This window comes from Mugil cephalus, chromosome 17 (genome assembly GCF_022458985.1).
Source record: "Mugil cephalus isolate CIBA_MC_2020 chromosome 17, CIBA_Mcephalus_1.1, whole genome shotgun sequence".
NCBI classification, from domain to species: domain Eukaryota; kingdom Metazoa; phylum Chordata; class Actinopteri; order Mugiliformes; family Mugilidae; genus Mugil; species Mugil cephalus.
The window spans coordinates 17,643,770-17,662,747 of NC_061786.1; the positions used below are offsets into that span (position 1 = coordinate 17,643,770).

Here is an 18,978-nt window from a genome sequence, read left to right on the forward strand (position 1 = left end):
GTGACTCGATGCTGACTGGGAGATAATACGATCGTTTTTCAAATGTCACAGTGTCGCCGTTTGAGTCTCGTCACTAAGAGGCTGCTTACATGGATATGCATTGTGTTTTATTGTACATAATGTGGTTTAATCTCCTTTTTTTGTTGCTGCATATTTCATGAACCTTGCCTTGGGCGGTGCGCAACACTGGAAAAAAAGAAGCTTTGCACGCATTAAATCGGTTGTCCGGCCAAGACAACACCTGGCCTAATCCTTCAGAATGATAGTTTTACAGTACAAAGTGATGTCATGTGCAGGTTTCGCAGTGTTTGACGCCTAATAAACACCACGCCTGACCTTTAAAGCAAACAGGTAGGGCAAGTGTCACTGGATATGTGTGAAGGTTCACACTTCTGCAAACTCCTAAAATATCAATCCTGCTGCACATCTAGAGAGGGTAAGCACTCTGGAGGACCGTGGGAAGACACAGCATGCATCTCCTCTGCAGCTCTTGAAAGTCTGAGATCAAAAGTTTCAGCAGGAAGAGGAACAATGGAAGTTTGGAAATGTTTATGTACCGTGTATGTTATGTCGCAGAAGTGAATTAAATATATTTTACCAGGAACTAATCAGCCACCTACACACATTTTTATTTGAATGAGGAATCGAAATCAATTGACACTAGTTTGTTTTGTAAATCTTTTTTTATATACCAGGACAAATTAACAACTTCTGAAAGAAACAGAGCATATGTGAAAAACAAATCAAACACAGCACTAAGCTTGAATTTACAATGTAGCAGCGGCTCCTCCGCTAAGCTAGGTTAGCTCCAACCATGATAAACAAATATTTGCTTCTCCTGACTGGATTTAACCACTACATTTATTATGCGGAGGATCAAATGAATTGAAGAGTTCATTGATATTTTTACACTTTAATTTAGAAAACACAGCAAGCTAGGACTTTAGCTTGGGCTAGCTAGATGATAGACAAGTTAGCTGGGGGACAGCTCATCCAAAACGGGGACTGTTCCCAGAAATCGGGGACGTTTTGTCTCAGGTTTTCAAGAAGAAAAACTGTGTGAATCTTGTAGGCCTTTTGGTTAGCTTAGCAGTTAGCTAAAGCCAAAGAAAACGTTGTTGCTTAGCAACACAGTAAATAAATGCTATTGCTACAGGTTCTTTCCCAATTTTACAACCTATATGAAGGTATATCAAGGTTTGAACTAAATTAACAAGGGTTAAGTTAATTTGGGAACTTTTATGGCTTTTTTCCATCTTTAGAAGTCATGCTAGCTAGTTTAACTTAGCATGATGGCCAGGTAGGTTTTTTTTTCTCCATATGTTGATTTATTCCTTTATGGGAGAAGTTATATTTGTTTATGACTACATGTTGTTGGGACATAGAACCAGTAAACCGTGCATTTCCACACGAACTCGCTGACCTTCACCGGACTAAGTATGTCAGTAAGTAAATTAAAGTTATAGGTACTTTATACTACTGCGCTGGGCTACACAGTAGGGGTGGGCGATACTGCAAAATGTAATTTGGTATCGATCCGATATCAAGTAAACACAGGGACAGTATTGCAGATTCCGATATCGATACAGTTCAATTCAATTCCCTTCAATTTTATTTATATAGCGCCAGTAACAATACAAATTATTTCAAGACGCTTTACAAAAACCGGCCTAAAACCTCCTGAGTAAGCCCGAGGATGACGGTGGCAAAGAAAAACTCACTTTTAACAGGAAGAAACCTTGAGCAGAACCCAGCTCATATGGAGGGACCCATCTGCAGAAGGCCAGCCGAGTATAAACAGAGAATATAGAGGGAAAAGAAGAGCAAGAGAAACAAGATAAACAAACTTCTGTCATAGATACATATATCGAGCTGAAGGAAACTCGTAGAATCTAATAATTCAACATAACTTACAAAAAACTCACTAAAGCAGCTACTTTCATGTAGAGCATTACACCATCACCAATATCATCATCATCATCATCAGAACTGAAGAAGCTACATCTTCGAGAAATTCTACAAGTCCCATTGCCCTTATTCAACACCTTTTGGATTACCATGACCTGGATAACTGAGAACACATCATCAGTATCGAAATTTGAATGATTTTGGTTTTAATTAGTTTTCATGATTATGATCACAAAACACAGGACGAAAATTGCAAACAACTAAAGATAATTTTATCTACGAGAAAATAAAAACTATAACAAGATCAACGATATAAATATAATAATATATAACAAGGCCAAAAAATAGCCTAATACATAAAAAATAAAAAAAAAATTCTGATGTGAAATAACAGCAAAAGGAGGGAGAGGAGCAACTTAAGTATCGAAACATCACATACGTATCGATCCGATGCCAGTGTGGTATCGATACTATCGACACTTTGGATCGATCCGCCCACCACTACGATGCGGAGTGTGGAGGTCTGCACAACCCGGAGCCACGGGGAACAAACAGTTAACCAAAGATGCAAGAGCTGCGAGAGTCTCTCTGAGCATGTGCCGCCGGTGCCGCTGCTGCTGCTGCTGCTGCAGTGAAGTAAAAATGTGTCAATTTCCAATCGGGAGAGCAGACACGGTGTGAAGGAGAAGCGGCGGACGACTGACAGGCCACCGAGACGTGCTGGACAACGTCCCCGGGAGATGCGTCTGATCGTCCGGCCTGTGAGCTGAGCTCCGTGCGAAGGTAAAAAACTAAAAAGTGAGGATGATTCGCGTCGGTTTTTGCTGGAGCCCACAGCGACGTGTAGCCAAAGTGTCAGAAAGAACGACTGCATACGTGACAGCAGCGTGTATCATTACTCGTCTTTTCAGTAATGAATTTTGCAGCTTTTGTGAATTTATTTCTTGTTTTTGTCGTCCTGTTTTCCTCGATGAGCGTTTCCCTGCGAGTTGGCAGTTGTTTGACCGTGTCCCAAATTCAGCATAATGTTATTTATACATATATTTACTAGAAAAACAACATAGCTGCACATTTTGTGTTAACGCCGGCTGCATTTGTCTTTATCCGGCATGTTTTGTGCACAGTCGGGCTGTTACACCTGTTAAAATATGGATAAGAGGCGATGCAAGCTGCACCGTGGCGGCAGCAGCCTATACGTGGATAAACGTGCGCCCCGTGGGGGGATTTAAAAAGTGTTGTCAAGTCTCCTGCGGTGAATTTCAGGTGAGATTTATCGTTGCGAGTCTTTTTTTTTTTTTTTAGTGTTAAAGGATCACCGCACTGCTCAGTAGGAAGGAGGCGTGATGCTGCAGCGGAGTCCCAAGCAGCCGGGCCTGCGCACTGGCTCCCCAGCTCCCAGGGACGAAACGAGATGACTTTGGCCATCTAGCGTAATTACAACCCGTGGAGTTTATCCTGTGCGCCGGCTCGTTCCCGTCATGACTCCACTCCTGCAACATGGTCACATTTGTGGATGCAGGAAAAAATGGTGCAACATTGGGGGGAGGTTTGGATTTCCAAAAAAAGAGAAAGACAAACCCCCTCATCGATTTATTCCACACCAGGCCTGCGGTTCACTATCATTTTGGGGAAGATAATCCCTGCTGCCTCTGTTGCTTTTATCCTCCCTCAGCCTTACTGTATTGACAGTTTGATCCTATTTATAAACCTCACAGCGAGGAATCTCAAAATGACCTCTTACTAGAAACACTGCTGTTAAAGAATGACATTGTTGTTCCGCTGTGTGGACGTTAAATCTCAAATATTGCAGTGGTAGAGGTGGTTTGCTTGCTTTATTTTTAAGTGTTCACGTCTCATTTTCTACACAAACTTGATCATGATTGAGTGAGAGAAAATTCCCCTCGCAAAAATGATAAAACTTTATTTCCTTACTATGCAAGAATAAGATGCACAGAAAAAAACACAAATTAAAGAAAAAAATAACAGTTCTTTTTGTAGCCACATTTTTATCAAAAATGTATGATTGTAACATTGGTCCATTCGATTTTTGGTTAATAAAACAAATCCAAAGCAGGTGACCATCCAGTGCTAAACCCCCCCTCGGCAGCGAGCATCAATTATGCATCGTCAGTGAGTGATTATAAAGCTTCTTTGTCTGATAGGAGATTAACGTCCGCATGCATCCCTCCATTAGAGGCATTGCCCTCCGTGGCACCGTGATGACCACGTCCGTAAATCTCCTGCTTTCTCTTCAGCTGCTCCAAGATTTCTAATCTACATGGCATGACCCACGTGCTATCGAGGACAGAGGGCTAAGCTCCTGCATCTTAAGGTCTTTCATTAAACTGCAAAGCGCTCCAGAGCTGTAATGAGCGTCGGGGGGGGTGTTGCAGCACATGTGACCAAACACACTCCTCGCTGTAACATTAAGTCTGGATAATGTAAAGGTTAAAGAGCCTGCTGTTGTTTAGCCACTTTAGTTATGTTCATGTCATACTTCAGCCTTAAACAACTTAAACATGGTCTAAATCATAGTATAATAATTTATAGATTCATAGTATAGTATATATTGCAATTTATACTATAATATAAATAATACTGTAGTGCTATAGACCCCATCGCAGCTTTTTTTTTTAGAGGGGCGGAGCTTAGCTGGAGGCAAAAAATCTGAAACACTGTAGCTTGTAAACAGAGGTTAGCATATATCAAACGGACTGTTTTGGCAAGAATGGAGGAGGAAAACGCAGATTTTAGAGAATATAAGAACACAGCCTCTCCCCGAGGCCGTGAGTGTTATTTTAAAAAAGTTGTCGCTGACTGATGGCTCTACATTCACTGACCTCTACGCTCACTCACTGGACGGACAGTTTGACCAAATGAGGACACGGAGAGGACGAAGTCTGGTCCGTCTTTATCAAGTGAAGCCTCTCCAACAAAGATATTACAAGAAGTACGTGGAACCGATGTGGCGGGTAACGTTGTAAATACAACTTCTGCTTGGACATCCCTAAAACACACAACTCACACGCGATTAGCGTTATCATTTATCAAGTACTGATTAATGCTATTTCAGTCACAATTTAGTCCAACCCATAACGTTATCTAGGCTGAACATGATGATGTATTAGATATTTATCTTAGATTGATATCAAATGAGCGCTGCAAACAGAGAGTTGTTGATGATTGTCTCACTCCAATCCTTTCTTTTAATTGCGTTAAAACCAAATTCGTCTACGACTGGCAGTGGCTGGTATGTGATAAAACTTAAAGTTAGTGTTTTTGTCCCCCAAAATACAGCAAGACAACATTTTCCCAGTTGACAGTGACAGTGTTCAAGCTTCCCTCTGTTTTGCCTCCAGTTAACGCTGTGACATCATCACGTCACTGTGACATAGGCCATGAAGGGGTCTATATATAATTGCATATTGCGCAACAATGATACCCTGTATCTCTGTATTCTGAAATTTGAAACGAGAAATTCCTTCATATTAAAATACTCAGTTGCTAATTTGCCGTCGTTCATTGTGAGGTTTAGCGGCAGATACTTTTCATGTTATTTCTTCTTGTTATCGTTTCTAGTGGCTCCTCCAGATGTAGCGGTTCAACTTCCTAAAGCAATAGGCTGTCGAGACAACCTTGAAAGACTTATTTGTGATGCAAGTACAGTGCCCAGACGAGGAGAGTGAGTCACTTAAACAGGCCTGAGTGTTAAAATAAGGTCAGAAAAGTATTAAATTTAAATGTGACGTGCCTCCAAATAGCCGGAAGAGTGATGAAAAGTTTTAAAATATGCATCTGCATCTACATTAGAAACAAAAAGTTGAAAGCCTTTCGATGACCTCAGGTTTTACTCGTTCCAAATCGATGCCGTCTTTTTGGATTGAACTCCTCGGAGCCCACCACTCTGTTTATGTAAAGCCCTCCTCCCCCAACGCTCTCCTTGTTTTGTTCAGGCTTTCACCTTGCAGCTATAGAAAGGATGCCCACTATAAAGTTATATGAGCCTCTGTTGGCTGCGCTGCGCCCAGGCTTTTAGTCTCAGCTCTTATGGCATCTCTCCAGCTCTATCGGGAGCTCTGCTTCTTTGTGATACTCAGATGCTTTACATGCCTTGAGGGGGGTGCTCCCGATCTGGGGGGGGGGTGTGTGTGCTGAGAATGCGGTTAGGGAAACAGGATAGGTGGTTATCTACTTGCTGAGAAGCATCATGAAATGCAGCATTTATTCCAGCTACACTAAAACGAAAATGTATTGTTGGATCTTGTCCTCTCCTGGCAGCTGTGCCTTTAAGGATTTGTCACATCGTTAATGGGTTCTGTCATCATTAGGTAAATAATTTTTTTTGGTGTGTTTGTTTTTAAAGCAAAGACACCGATACTGATGTAAGATAGCAAAGATATTTAGTGTGCACACAATGTTTCCGTGTGATGTCATTGAAGGCCTTGGTTATGAAAGAGATTTGAAATCAAACCTCTGACATTCAAATGGATTGCAAAAAAAAACAAAAACAAAACAAAAACAAAACACACCTGATATAGGGAGTGCTGACAAGAAGGAGCTGTTTACCTTCACCCACACCTTCCTCACCCACACGTGAATAAATCCAATAAAATTCACCTCGGTCACATTCAAGAGAAATGTAAATAAAGTGGTTGCCACATGATATTCAAACACACATGTCCCAGTTTGACATATCTCTGTGTTTGCTGCTGACCGGCTAACAGTTTGGTGTAGTTGTGTGAAGATGGGTGGGGTTTTCTACCGGAGCAAAATGATATTTGATTGGATACATTTACTACTTGTGCATTTTCCGTGTTGCTAGCAAACGTTGGACCTTTTTTGTCCTCTTAGATTTCTCTCGATAACGTCGCTATTTCCTTTCAAGGATATTTCCCTATTTTCCGTTACAGCTCCTATTATCCCGTAGACAGGTGGAGAGGGTGGATGTGTTGCTGTTTCTGGCGAGTGCCAGCTTGCTGCTTCGTGGTAATTAAACTGTCTTTGCAATTGATGAGAATCCATTTATTTTGTGCTACCTCATCCCTCCTTTTTTTCTTGCCACCTTGCTCGATTTGCACCTCTCACTCAATCACCTGCTCATCACGCGGCGAATTTGATCCGGTTGATCGGTTAGTGCCGACTGTAGAGGTCACGGCAATTTAGCGGCTTCTCCAGGTCGGGAGAAGCGAGAGTGGAATTATTTGGCTCATCAATCAAGTCATATGTGGGAATGTTTGGATTTCCTTCTTTTATGAATGACTTTATAATTGTGGGATCAGTGGCTAATCCTCTCTCTATTGCTATAGTGTTTATTTCATAGTAGAGAATGGAGATATTAGGTTTAAATCTACACTATATATGTGTTTTCTCGGTGGCGTTGTTTGCATCACTGGAGCTGCAGCAGCGGCCGGGTCACCTTGGTCACCGGCACTTAGCTGCATCGGATGCTGCTGGTTTCTTTACGCTACACCGCAGCCTCCCAAAGTGACCTTCTAACAGGCTGCGCAGGCCCGGGATCTGTGCCACAGCCGGAGTCACCGAGTCACCGAGCACGAATGGGGATTAATGTTGCGCTGCGAGTTCGCTATGGTTTCTGGTATAATCACGGCATCAGAGATCACAGCTGTCAGCGCGCTGTCGCCACATTGACGTCACTTCTCCGTTTGTTTTTATTCCACTGCATCCGTGTGTGTCCTTCCTGCTTTTCCTTTCTTTTTTTTTTCTTTACCTGGTTTCGGCCATTGAGAAACTCATCCTTCTTGCTCTTCACCTTTTGTTTCATTGAAAAGACACTGTTGGTGTCTCAGACAGACCCCTGCCTCTCTGCGGTTGGACTCCCTCCCCCTCCCTCCCCCCACCTCTCGGTTCAGAGACATCCTACACGCTCACATCGTGCGGTCATCCTGAGGTTTACAAAGCGGGCAGCTCTGCCACATCTGCCATTCTGATCACCATCAAACTGTGATGTCCCGTAGCGGGGGTTCAATAGAGCGCGCTGGCCGAAGCGGGTCGTCGTCGCAGCGGGCGCTGGCAGGAGCCTCGCCGATCGATGCTTGGGCCCGACGAGAGAGCCGGCCGGGTGGCGGGCCGGCGGGCCGCATCCTGCATCCTACGATAGCTGCAGCGACGGCAGAATCAAACGGCACCCGGTGCGCGAGCTGTGTCACGCTGAGGCAACAAGTCAATAGACGAGCCTCAACACACACATCTAAAGGTTAAGCCGGGGTGTACTGTCAGCTCAGGGTTTTAAGATGCTGACAGTCTTATCACAGAAACCTGTTTGAGTCCAACCCCGGGACCTTTGCATGTGTCATCACCGATATCTCTCTCCCGGTCGTCTGTGAGACCCCCACTGTCTGCCTAAAAGTGGGCAAAAGAGGCAAAGAGTGAGCAGCACAAAAAAAGGTCAAGCAAGCAACACTCGGTGTGTTTACACGGACCTCAACCCGAGTGAATTCATAATGATCAGAGGCTTCTACTTCACGTGGAGGCTAAATGAATGGTTTCATGTCGGTTCAGTTGTGCTCTAATGTCACATCTTAAACTTATTTATCACTGTGGCAAAGAGGATGTTGCCCTTTGGTTTCCAGTTCCTCATGTTCACTTTATCAGAAAAAATGAATGCGGTCACAAAACTGTTGAAACCCGCTTCCTCTCTTACGGTTTAAACATGAATATATGTGTTTAAACAGTCATTAATTTTAATCTGACCTGTGTTCACAGTGTGTATCCAGGTCTTAAAGCACAATATATATATAAATATAAAGCTACTGAAGATGTATAGCGAGATAAATGAGGCCCACGTTAATGGATATTGCACATTAGTTAAAGCAGAAGTAAAAAGAGACCAGAGAGAAGGAAGCTGCTCACGTTTTGTAAATTCTCGCAGTTTGGTATTAGTTCTTGGTATCTAAACTCGGTACAGTGTGACCTGGCACCACTTCTTCTAAAATAATAATTTGTTGTCCTCGTGCTTTATACCAGAAATAAAAGGGGGTAGCATCCAACGAGATTACAGACGGAGCGAAACACATTAGGGTTTGTTTGCACCACAGCAGCAGCTCATCTCAAACCTCGTCTTCCACCCCTGAGTGTATCTAACGCGGCTTTTGGCAGGAGGAGGCTGAGCGTGAGACGGCCAAACAGCGCCGTCCAGATTTTTCATCATTAGCAGCTTCGTGGACGTGTGGGTGCAGAACAAGTGGCGCCTGTGCAGGCGGCGGAGGAGAAAGAGAGAAGGGGGAATTGAACTGTGAAAGAAAGAAAAAAATAGTGTGCGGAGAGAATGGAGGCATGTGATGCTCGGGTGAGAGATGGTGATGGAGGGGGAGGAGGAGGGCGGGGTGGAAACGCCAGGCGGGAAACAGACTGGGGGGAACGGAACGCTTGGATCCATCACGGCTTTGGTGCTTTGATCCAGAACAAATATTATTTAGCTGTTGGTTTACAGGTATGGTTTCATTGTGTTAAGACATTTGAGAGTCAGCTGGGAAGATCGGTGCAACTCTCAACATGTTAACTTAGCACAGAGAGTAGAAACGGATGGAAACTGGTAGACTGGCTTAAGAAGCTGTAACGTAATCCCGTTCTCTTGATTAACAAATTCATTTTCTCATAAAAGTGTAACAGTAATCGCATCTTCTGCGTCATCCCCCGTCCAGTTCGGATTAAAGCTCTCAAGATTAAAAAAATACTGATTGACCCGGTCCCATTTGGACGGATGAAGGTGGAGAGAGTTTCCCAGGGAGCCAGTGAAAAGATGGTATGAGGGGTTTAGGGAGGTCAGCTGGTCCATCGCTTTGGCCCAGTTCCTCACATGAAACCCTTGTTCCTTGTTTGGGAGAAATGTGCTAATCCCCATGGACTCAGTCTGGGCCCCGGCCAGCCTTTGAAGACAAAACGAGCCAAAAAAAAAAAATCAGCTTTTGTTCTTCAAACAAGCTTTTGTCCTCCTAACCTCTCTGAGCTCGTATTTTACAGCACGGCTATGATCCGGTGTATAATAGCTGCTGTCCTGACACAGTTTCCTCTGGAGGTGTTATATAGTAGAAGATATATACTCGGCGGCCTTGTGACCTGTGTGGTCTTTGAACCCGTCGGCATGATGCTCTTTACCGAAGCTGTTTTCTTATTGGACATGTGGTGGGATAAATGGAGGAGGGATTTGACCCTGCGTGGGCCTTCTGATACCTGATACCAAAGCCTCTGTGCATGTGTCAAGCTGCAGGATTTAAAATAGGAGCGCATGATGTAGGCAGTCAGATGATAAAGCTATACGTTACATAAGAACCCCCCACAGTCAGTAAATAGCCTCGACTGAGGGAATGCCGCAGAGTTTAAGTGCTCCGCAGCCCTCTGGTCTCAGATTTAATCTTTCAGATGTCAGTGGAGTTATAATCCCAAAGATTTATGTCCAGCCTGGTGTGGTGACACTTAACTAAGAGAAAAAACGGTGAAGTTTCACGCTGTGGGTCCCTCAACAAACAGCACTTCTTTCTCAGCTGGTTCTTAAAGGCTGTGACACACAAAGCTGTATCGACCGTTTGATGGAGTCAGGCCATCGATGAGCGTCTTTGGCTCTAGTGTTTGTAGTCTGTCCTGCTGATCAGCAGAGGGATCTCTTCCTATCATCCTGGTCTCACCGCTAATTGTTCCCTCTTCTGATTTTCCCTTTTGAATGACAGGTACAGACTGCTGCCACCTGCTGGTATGAACAGTTATTTCCTGTCCCGCAGGCACAGAACACTTGTGATCCAGACGTGGGTGATATAGACTCTGTTTGCTTCTTAAGGGGTTTGGTGTGTCTGTACCTTAAGACTTGCTGTCTGCTCTTATCTGTAAGGGCCACAAATAAATAGATGACTGAGTATCGTTCTCTCCAAGAAGACATTGATTTTTGTCACCAAGAGTATAATGCACAATTTCTGTCTTAACAGCTTGAACCTCTAGTCAGCCAGCATCTACAAGAACGTGTCGAGGGAGTTTTTGATACTGTCTGAACACCATCTGTTCAGACAGAGTTTATATTCGGCAGCGCAGACAAAAAGACCTGTGCGGTTTTGATAAATAAGTTTCCGTTTGGTTTAGTTTATTCGATTAGTATTTAGTTGGTGATATCAGTAATGTTGTTGAAATGAGTCAGAAAAGGCATCCAAACTTTGTTAAATTTGTCCTTGTTATCTCTTAGAGTGAATTTGGTTTTCTAAAACTTGTATATTATATGTATATTTTTTCCTCTTTTATAATATATTTCCTGAAAATCGAAATATTTATTGGCAAATAGTATAAGTTTCTTACGTCTCTTTCTCTGCTTTCCCTCCAGACCTGCAACTTATCATTACCTATAATAAGCTTGAGTGAAAGTGAGAGGAGGAAGGATGGTCACCTTGGAAACCACGGAGGCTCCCGTCCCTCTGACGGCCCTGTCGCGCTGGTACCTCTACGCCATCCACGGCTACTTCTGCGAGGTCATGTTCACCGCCGCCTGGGAGTTTGTGGTCAACTGCAACTGGAAGTTCCCCGGCGTGACCAGCGTGTGGGCGCTCTTCATCTACGGCACCTGCATCCTCATCGTGGAGCGGATGTACCTGAAGCTGCGCGGCCGCTGCCCCGTGCTGCTGCGCTGCATCATCTACACGCTGTGGACGTACCTGTGGGAGTTCGGCACGGGGCTGCTGCTGCGCCAGTTCAACGCCTGCCCCTGGGACTACTCCGAGTTCCGCTACAACTTCATGGGGCTGATCACGGCCGAGTACGCCGTGCCCTGGTTCTGCGCCTCCTTCATCGTGGAGCGCCTGGTCATCCGCAAGACGCTGCGGCTGCGCTTCCACGAGGGCCCGGAGGACGGCTGGTCGAACCACCGGTCGGACGCTGGAGGCGGAGGAGAGGCCGGAGGAACTTTGGGAGCTGGGCGGAGAAGAGAGAGAAGCAGAGGGTTGGAAAATAATGCTAATGGATACCTTAAAGTTGAATGAATCGAGAAAAAACGCAGACGGACAGAATCTGAAACCAGCCCAATCACTCCTCAGTCCTCAGCCACTTTCCATAAGCAGTCCTCCCCCCTTAGAAGTGTACGGGGAGGAGGCAGACAGCTATTTACACTGGGCTGGTGTGCAGAGGTGTATCAGAACAGAACAAACGCCTAACCTGGGTCTTCGAACGCCCAAATCACTCACTGTGTCCTCTACCGTTAACACGTGGACACAGTAACTCCATGCTGCTGTGTTTACTGCATCTCATAACTCACCCATTTCCATGTGGGCTTGACCTTAAGGAGATCAGGAACACACTTTCAATCTCTCCTGTCCCAGAATCTAATGTTATTGTCCTGGAACAAGTACAGTATTTCTGCTTTTCAAGTGCACATCAGTCTGAAAACAAAAAAAAATAAAAAGAAAAAAAGCAGAATGCTTGCTGCATAGAAATCTAAATAAAAAGTAGCTGCAGTTGTGAATTGTCCTTTTTAAAATGTACATATTGTCCTTTAATATTATTCAAAGTACTGTAGTACTGTAGCTACGAAAAGGCTCTCGAAAAATCAGCCCGTCCACCCAGAAGCAACGTGTCGGCTTACGTCGTGGAGAATGTTTTAGTGAATACCCACAATGCCTAGAAAAAAAAAAAAATGCATGAGAAAAAATCGTCTTCCAATATAATATCCATTTTTACGGAGCTCATTCAGCAGCCACACTGTGTGTCCCGTTGACGCTAGAGTCTGTGTGCAGACCGACAAGTAGCTCAGGAGGTTCCAGCTGCCAGTTGTCGGGGTCGATGGCGGTTTTTCTTGTTTTGTCAGCATGTCGACGTGTCCTCGAGCGAGACATTGAACCCCGAACTGCTCCCAGCCAGCGGCTCATGGCCTTGCATGGCAGCTTCCCCATAATCTCCGTGTGTTTGTGCGCCAGCTAAATGAAAACATGCAGCCCATTTCACATAATAGCAGGGATGCCTTTCTGTTGATGGTCATGATTATGAGTGTGGCCATCAGCGTGAAGAGAACGGACTGCTTGGTCATTTTCCTTTTTTTTTTTTTGCAGTCGTTCAAGAAACCCTCTCATCGCTCAACGTCTGCATGTCCATTTTTGTGCTTTAATGTCGCCTCAGATTTCCTAAGGTCACCCTAGAAAGTCGGTGGTCGTTCCTGTCAAATCACACAGTTTACGTTTCCTTTCGTATTCTTTTAAACCTGCAATCTTTTTATGAGTTACAACTGAATGGGAAATAACCAGGGCTGGCATATCTGGGGTTTTTGACTTGAATATACATTTCCGGAAACGTTCACAAGGCACATGTTGTCCCCCGGAGCATATTTTCAAAAGGTTGTTGCTCGGTAGGGTTTCCTTCGCTTCGACTTTCTCCCCCTTGTGTTTGTTTTGACACGTATATGAAGCGAAGGTGATGAAATATACATTATGATTATATAAATTTACTGAAGGAGCCACCATGTTTCAGCAAAAAAAAATGAAATCTGCTGCTTGTTTCTACCTGTGGTATTACGTGTGACATTATGTAAGACGGATTACTTACGAGCTAGTCCTCAAAACAAACAGAAACGGGTCTGAATTTCTGGGTTCAAATATAAACTGACAGCACTCGTGTCTTGCGCGGCAGCATCCAGACGCCTGGTACTCCGAGCAGGTGACATGCAGGCTAAACGGGATCTACAGGGAACCGCATCCTGAGACTCTTTCTACTCTGGGGGTTTAGAGATCAAGTTGCAAGCCTGAATCAATGGATGCAAGCGTAAAAAGGGATGGACTCTTTACATTGATTCCTGGGTACCGCAGGATTGAAAATGTACTTTGAAGGTATTCTGCAGGACAAACGTGTATTGTTGAGGCAATCTTAGCATTCTTTGCTGTCACTAGATGGATTTTATAGATATGGACCCAAATTCATCTTTGCACAACACTGCTGGACTAACTAAATGTGCAACCTTCCCCTTCAATGTGTCCCTGTGTGTGTCCAGAGGGTGGATGGCACAGGGACGTCCAACATCACAGAGGAAATGCTGCCACCTAGTGAATTATCTTAAAACCTCAAAAAATATGAAGTACACAAATTTACAAAGATAAACCAGCTGACCTTTTTAGACCTATCACATTTTAATTTTAATTATTCTTATTTTATACACGAACCACACGGCTTAAAGGCAACAGACTTCCTCTAAACTACATCAAGAGCACTGATATGCATCCTTATCCAATTCCTCTCCGCTTCGATCGAATAAATCACATGCAAAACTAAATGTATTCTCTGCAATATGTAAGTGGAGGAGTGTTAGGTGAGCGTGTTGAACGGAGACGAAGGTCTCTGTCTGTGTATGTGCATGTAAAGTATGTTAAACCTGAAATGATTCTCTGGTATTTTTACCTTGCGCGTGCATGTCCAGAAGTATCTCCTCCGAACAGATTTTATCCTGCTGATGATTAGCCCCAATGTACTGTAATATTTGTTGTTGTTTTTTTTAAAAATGAAAATGTACAGGTTTTTAGTGAAATGACTGTACTGTATATCATTCACTTTGATTATGTTTGTGTTTAATTTATCAGTCTTTGGGATTAAATGTCTTTATTTAATCATAAAATGTGTTTTTATTTCTGCCTGTTATTAACTCTTTTTGATGGTTTCTTTGTACAAAATCCATTCTCTTGGTCGAAAAAAAACTCATGTTTTGTTTGTTTAACTTTCATTACAGTCAACTATTTTAAATATGATTTAGACTCCTATTCATCAACATTATTTTTAATATTAAATAACATTTGCCACATTTGAATGTTATCGTATGGGGAAAATATGTTAATGAATCGCAAGAGATTACATAATTTGACGCGAATAATAAAATGTATGATTTAATTTATCAGAAAAAATCATTTCCTGTTTCGTTTTATGTCTAGTCAATAGTTCGCATCTGTAATTCTCGTTATTGTTCAGCGAGTATGGAGTGTTTTCGGGGATTAATTCAGACATTGTGAGTGAGTATTTTTAAATTACCTACCTTCCTCCTAACATGATGATTAATTAATTAGCGATGATGCCGACATATAGAGAGCGATAATAGTTAGCTTTGCTAATGTACATGAGCGACTACATTAGCCACAGTGCTACTTTTAGCTAACACTAGCCACATAATGTTAGCTAACACTGGCTAAACTTCTAACGTTAACGAGCTATATGATGATGTCATGGTTAGCCAAGTAGCAGTGGCTAATAGTGTAATGAAAAGTGTCATTTATTATTAACGAGTGCTAACGGCTTCTATACTAACGGCTGATTCGAACGCTCGAGTCAGCCGTTAGTATAGAAACCGAGCTTGAAACGTAGCTAAATGTTAGCTTTAGCATGCTAATATGCTCAGAATAAAACATTAAAACAGTACTACGTCCAGTGGATATTAAATTTAAAATGTAAATATTAACTTATAATGTCAAGTATATGTGGAAAACTAGAGCGACTCTTAAAATCAATAGGATTCATCCTCTTGGGGATTAATTGTTTTAGAAAGTAGCATCTAAATGTTTATGAAATATTTCTGTTTGGAGCAAACTAAGGATGGCTGCGTACTTAGGTAGCAGTGACGATCGATTTAATGGAAATATTTTAACACTGTTCAGATAGATAATCAGTAATCAATAACTTGTACTGGTACTGTAGTTCTGCACTTAGTTTATTGGCAGAAAAAACATTATTTTCAGCTCCTGCCCTAAACTGCAGTACATCAATCCGACCACACGATGGCTCTGTCTGACCAGCAAAGACAAACCAGTTTTGCTCCTGTAGCTTGTGGACCCAGGATGATCCTGAGTCATCAGTCTGCATTTACAGATGCAGTTTGTCGAGTAGGCTGGTTATATGAGTCTGCTTTCTAAGTAGCAGGACAAAGATTGTCACCTTTTTTACACTGCACGGTTGTAAGATTTTATGAACCCAGCGCAATAACCTGTTTATGGCGGCCTGTAACTTCCAGATTTCTATTTCCTTTAAAAAGGGACACGTCAGGGGGGGAAAAGAATCCATCTCCACCCTCATTTGCTACCACACCTTGCAGCAGGTACTGAGAATCTGGGTCATTAACGTGTCTTGTCAAATCTTCTAGCTTGGCGTGAGTCCCCTGCGGGGGCCGTGGTCCTTCCACAAGAGCGCTGCCATTCTTAACCTGCGCGAGGGCGTTTCCATTGACACACTGCGCTGCGCTAATGGCACTAAGCCGCTGTGGCTCTGCCTCATTTGGCCGTGTCAGCATGTGGCTTCATGGCGCCTCCTCCAATCAAGTCGCTCGCACTCCAAATATGGAGATTCGTAAACCTGTAATCTGTGCGCCGCGGATGACAAGCGTCCTTCCCCCCCCCGGAGGCAGATTCTAAGGCCTGTTTTGCGAGTGTGTCGAGGGTTAAGTTTCATCGGGCTTTTCTTGTGTGACTTCATTGTTCTCCGTGTCAGGTGAAGAGTTTGCTCAACAGGCAGTCAATTAAAAGTTGAGGGACAGGTGTGTGAATATTGTCAAGTGCACGTACATTGATTGACTAGGCCGTATGTTGAGGGGAAACTCGTGAGGAAGCATTTAAAGCGTCTAAATTACGTCCATAAACGTTTTACTTCAGAAACCTGTTCACTTGCGTGTCTGCATACGTGAAAGGATGATTTTTAAGTCTGCTGGACAGCTGAATCGGTCGGCATTGGGGAGCGAGTGGCGCGAGCGTCGGCGTCACGGTGCATTTGCCGAGCGTCACTAAGGGCGCACGGGGTGGAAGTGCGGGTTTCGGACGGCGAGGTTTGGTCGGCGGCGAGGAGCTGACAAAATGAATAGTTCCATCAAATCGAGAAAAGCCCTTAACATTTGCATTTCCACCGAATCGGAGCCAGTGAAAGAGGAGCCCTCCATTGAGGGGAAACTTGTTTGACGTGTGAATGAGGGAATGCGTCAGGCCTTTTGCTGAAACAGATTCATGCCTTCACAGCTTTGGACAGAGCGCCGGGTCTTTTTGCTGAGATCCCGCTGGAAAACTAAGGCCTTTTCTAGTCACATTTTCCTCCCGTGTAGTTTACTTGGCAGTCGCTGCAGTCAGGGCCCGGACCAGCAGGAGATGGAGAACGGCTTGTGAATCGCTTCTTCCTCTCGCCGTGCCCTACTCTCCATCTTCCCACTGTCCTAAAGATGTCAAATAAATCTGCAGAAATGGCTACGGAGCATCAAACAAGTTGTTGAGCAAGTTAACCCCGCTCAGTCAAACTTTTGGCCGGCCCTTTTTTTCCAGTATGGATGATTCATTTCTAGGCTAACCTCAAGCCAAGCAGCATAAACCGCATGTGATATACGCCGCATATGTATAGGAGGGATAAAGTTAAATCGGCCTTACATCGTCATTTGGATGTTTGACCTCCTCTGTGTATAATAATGCATGTGTGGAGTTTGACGTTGGAGGAAGGCGGCTATAACAGACTGATTCTTTAAATTATATAGCTTCTAAATATTCATCTGCATGGGTCTTAATTGCTTATATTTAGTTTGAAGTAAATAAAAATATACAGTATATTATACAGTAGGTTGATTCAGATTGGATAACTATAAAATGGACCAACATTCATTCATTGTGCCTAGAGCAAAGGTCTTCATGAGGGTCTTAGCAAACATTAGCAGATGTCGGCTAAGACGTTTAATAAGGTTGACACTGTTGACACTGTAAGCATTTTAGATTGCTTAGCATTTAGACATTTCCTGCTGATCCCGATAACAGACTTTATATGCCATCACGCCCTTATTATGACATCTTTGATCGCCGGTCAATAATTAGCTTATACATTTGTTCATACATTTACACTACCAGTCAAAGGTTTGGGCACACCTTCTCATTCATTTCCATGAGGAACTGGTAGTGTGTATATGAATACATAACACCAAGCTAAGCTGCAGAAACTGTGAATGCATGATACAACAGTTCTCGTTTTTATTTTCTTAGAAATAAACAGACGTCAACGTGTATTTTTAATATTTGCATGCAAAATGCAGATTACTGTCTAAACTGTGCCGTCTGCCTGGATTTAATTACATCGGAGCCGTACTGATTTGTTTGTTATCAGCACTCAGAAAGCAACCCTTCCTCCTTTCCAGGTGTGTTCCCTGAGGTAACTCTTAAAACTAGGTGACTTATGATCCGTTTCCTGTCTCGAGACCTGTGAAATGAGACACTCGGAGTCGTGGAGATGGGCTTCAGCAGAGCCTCTGATAGTTACTGAATGAAAGGCACCCGTAATTGGGATAGTATTCCAGTCTCTCAGCCTGCCGGTTAATAAAATTACACTCGATATCTGGCAGGGCTCCTGCGTAAAGCCGCAGCAGGCGCCGGGTTTATGCATATTCGGAGCTGACAGTTTGAACCTGTGGCCATCTGTAGCGCTCTAGAAACCTGCCGTTCTGTTAACGGTTGCAGCTTATCTCCTGCGAAGGCTTTGCATAACGAGACGGAACAGTGCTTTCCCACGCTGATTTACATGTATTCTATTTCACGGGTAATTGTTTGAAAATGGAAGTGTGCTAAGGAGGAGCTATCACGCTTAACTACCTGAGATAAAGTGGCATTACCAGACACTTAGTCGAGGAATATTATTACTGTGTGTGTGTTTTAAAACACTGATTCGGAGGAGTTGGAAGAGATATACAACAAAAACAACTGCACGGCTACAAAGCCCTTCCCATGTGCAGGCGATCCGATTTACGCAACGTATCAGTGTGGCGCTCTGGTGAGAAGTGCTTTCATAACTAGGCTGCGTTCAAGCACAACGGATCTAGGCCTGAGGTCAAAGGAGAACCTGCCAAGGAGCAGAAATGTTCCACTGCCCAACCCATTTTTGTGCAAACTGTTTTCCATATTCAAACTTAACACAGTTTGCGCCATAAATAATCAAATCACAACTTTCTGTATTTTAGTATTATCAGATAATAGGCAAATGTTTGCAGCTGTGTTACGACAACCCCTGAGGAGTTTGGTCCCATTATGTTTTGAAGCACATTTTGCCTCCACTTTGTTGTTTTTCCACATCAAAGACTGGCAATAATCCTATAAAACAAAAATG

General features: G+C 43.5%; 1 protein-coding gene across 2 annotated transcripts; it reads left to right on the plus strand.

The window, feature by feature from the left end:
* The first annotated feature begins 2,399 nt into the window (after positions 1 to 2,399).
* Positions 2,400 to 14,494, plus strand: tmem229b (transmembrane protein 229B). Of its 2 annotated transcripts, XM_047611711.1 has the most exons (3): positions 2,400 to 2,691; positions 3,211 to 3,338; positions 11,231 to 14,494. In XM_047611711.1, exon 3 carries the CDS (start codon positions 11,286 to 11,288, stop codon positions 11,880 to 11,882), a length of 597 nt encoding a protein of 198 aa, XP_047467667.1. In that variant the 5' UTR covers positions 2,400 to 2,691; positions 3,211 to 3,338; positions 11,231 to 11,285; the 3' UTR covers positions 11,883 to 14,494. The 2 variants fall into 2 exon arrangements, with proteins under 2 accessions (XP_047467667.1, XP_047467666.1); XM_047611710.1 differs by lacking the exon at positions 3,211 to 3,338 and having other exon boundaries at positions 2,404 to 2,691.
* The last annotated feature ends 4,484 nt before the right edge of the window (positions 14,495 to 18,978 follow it).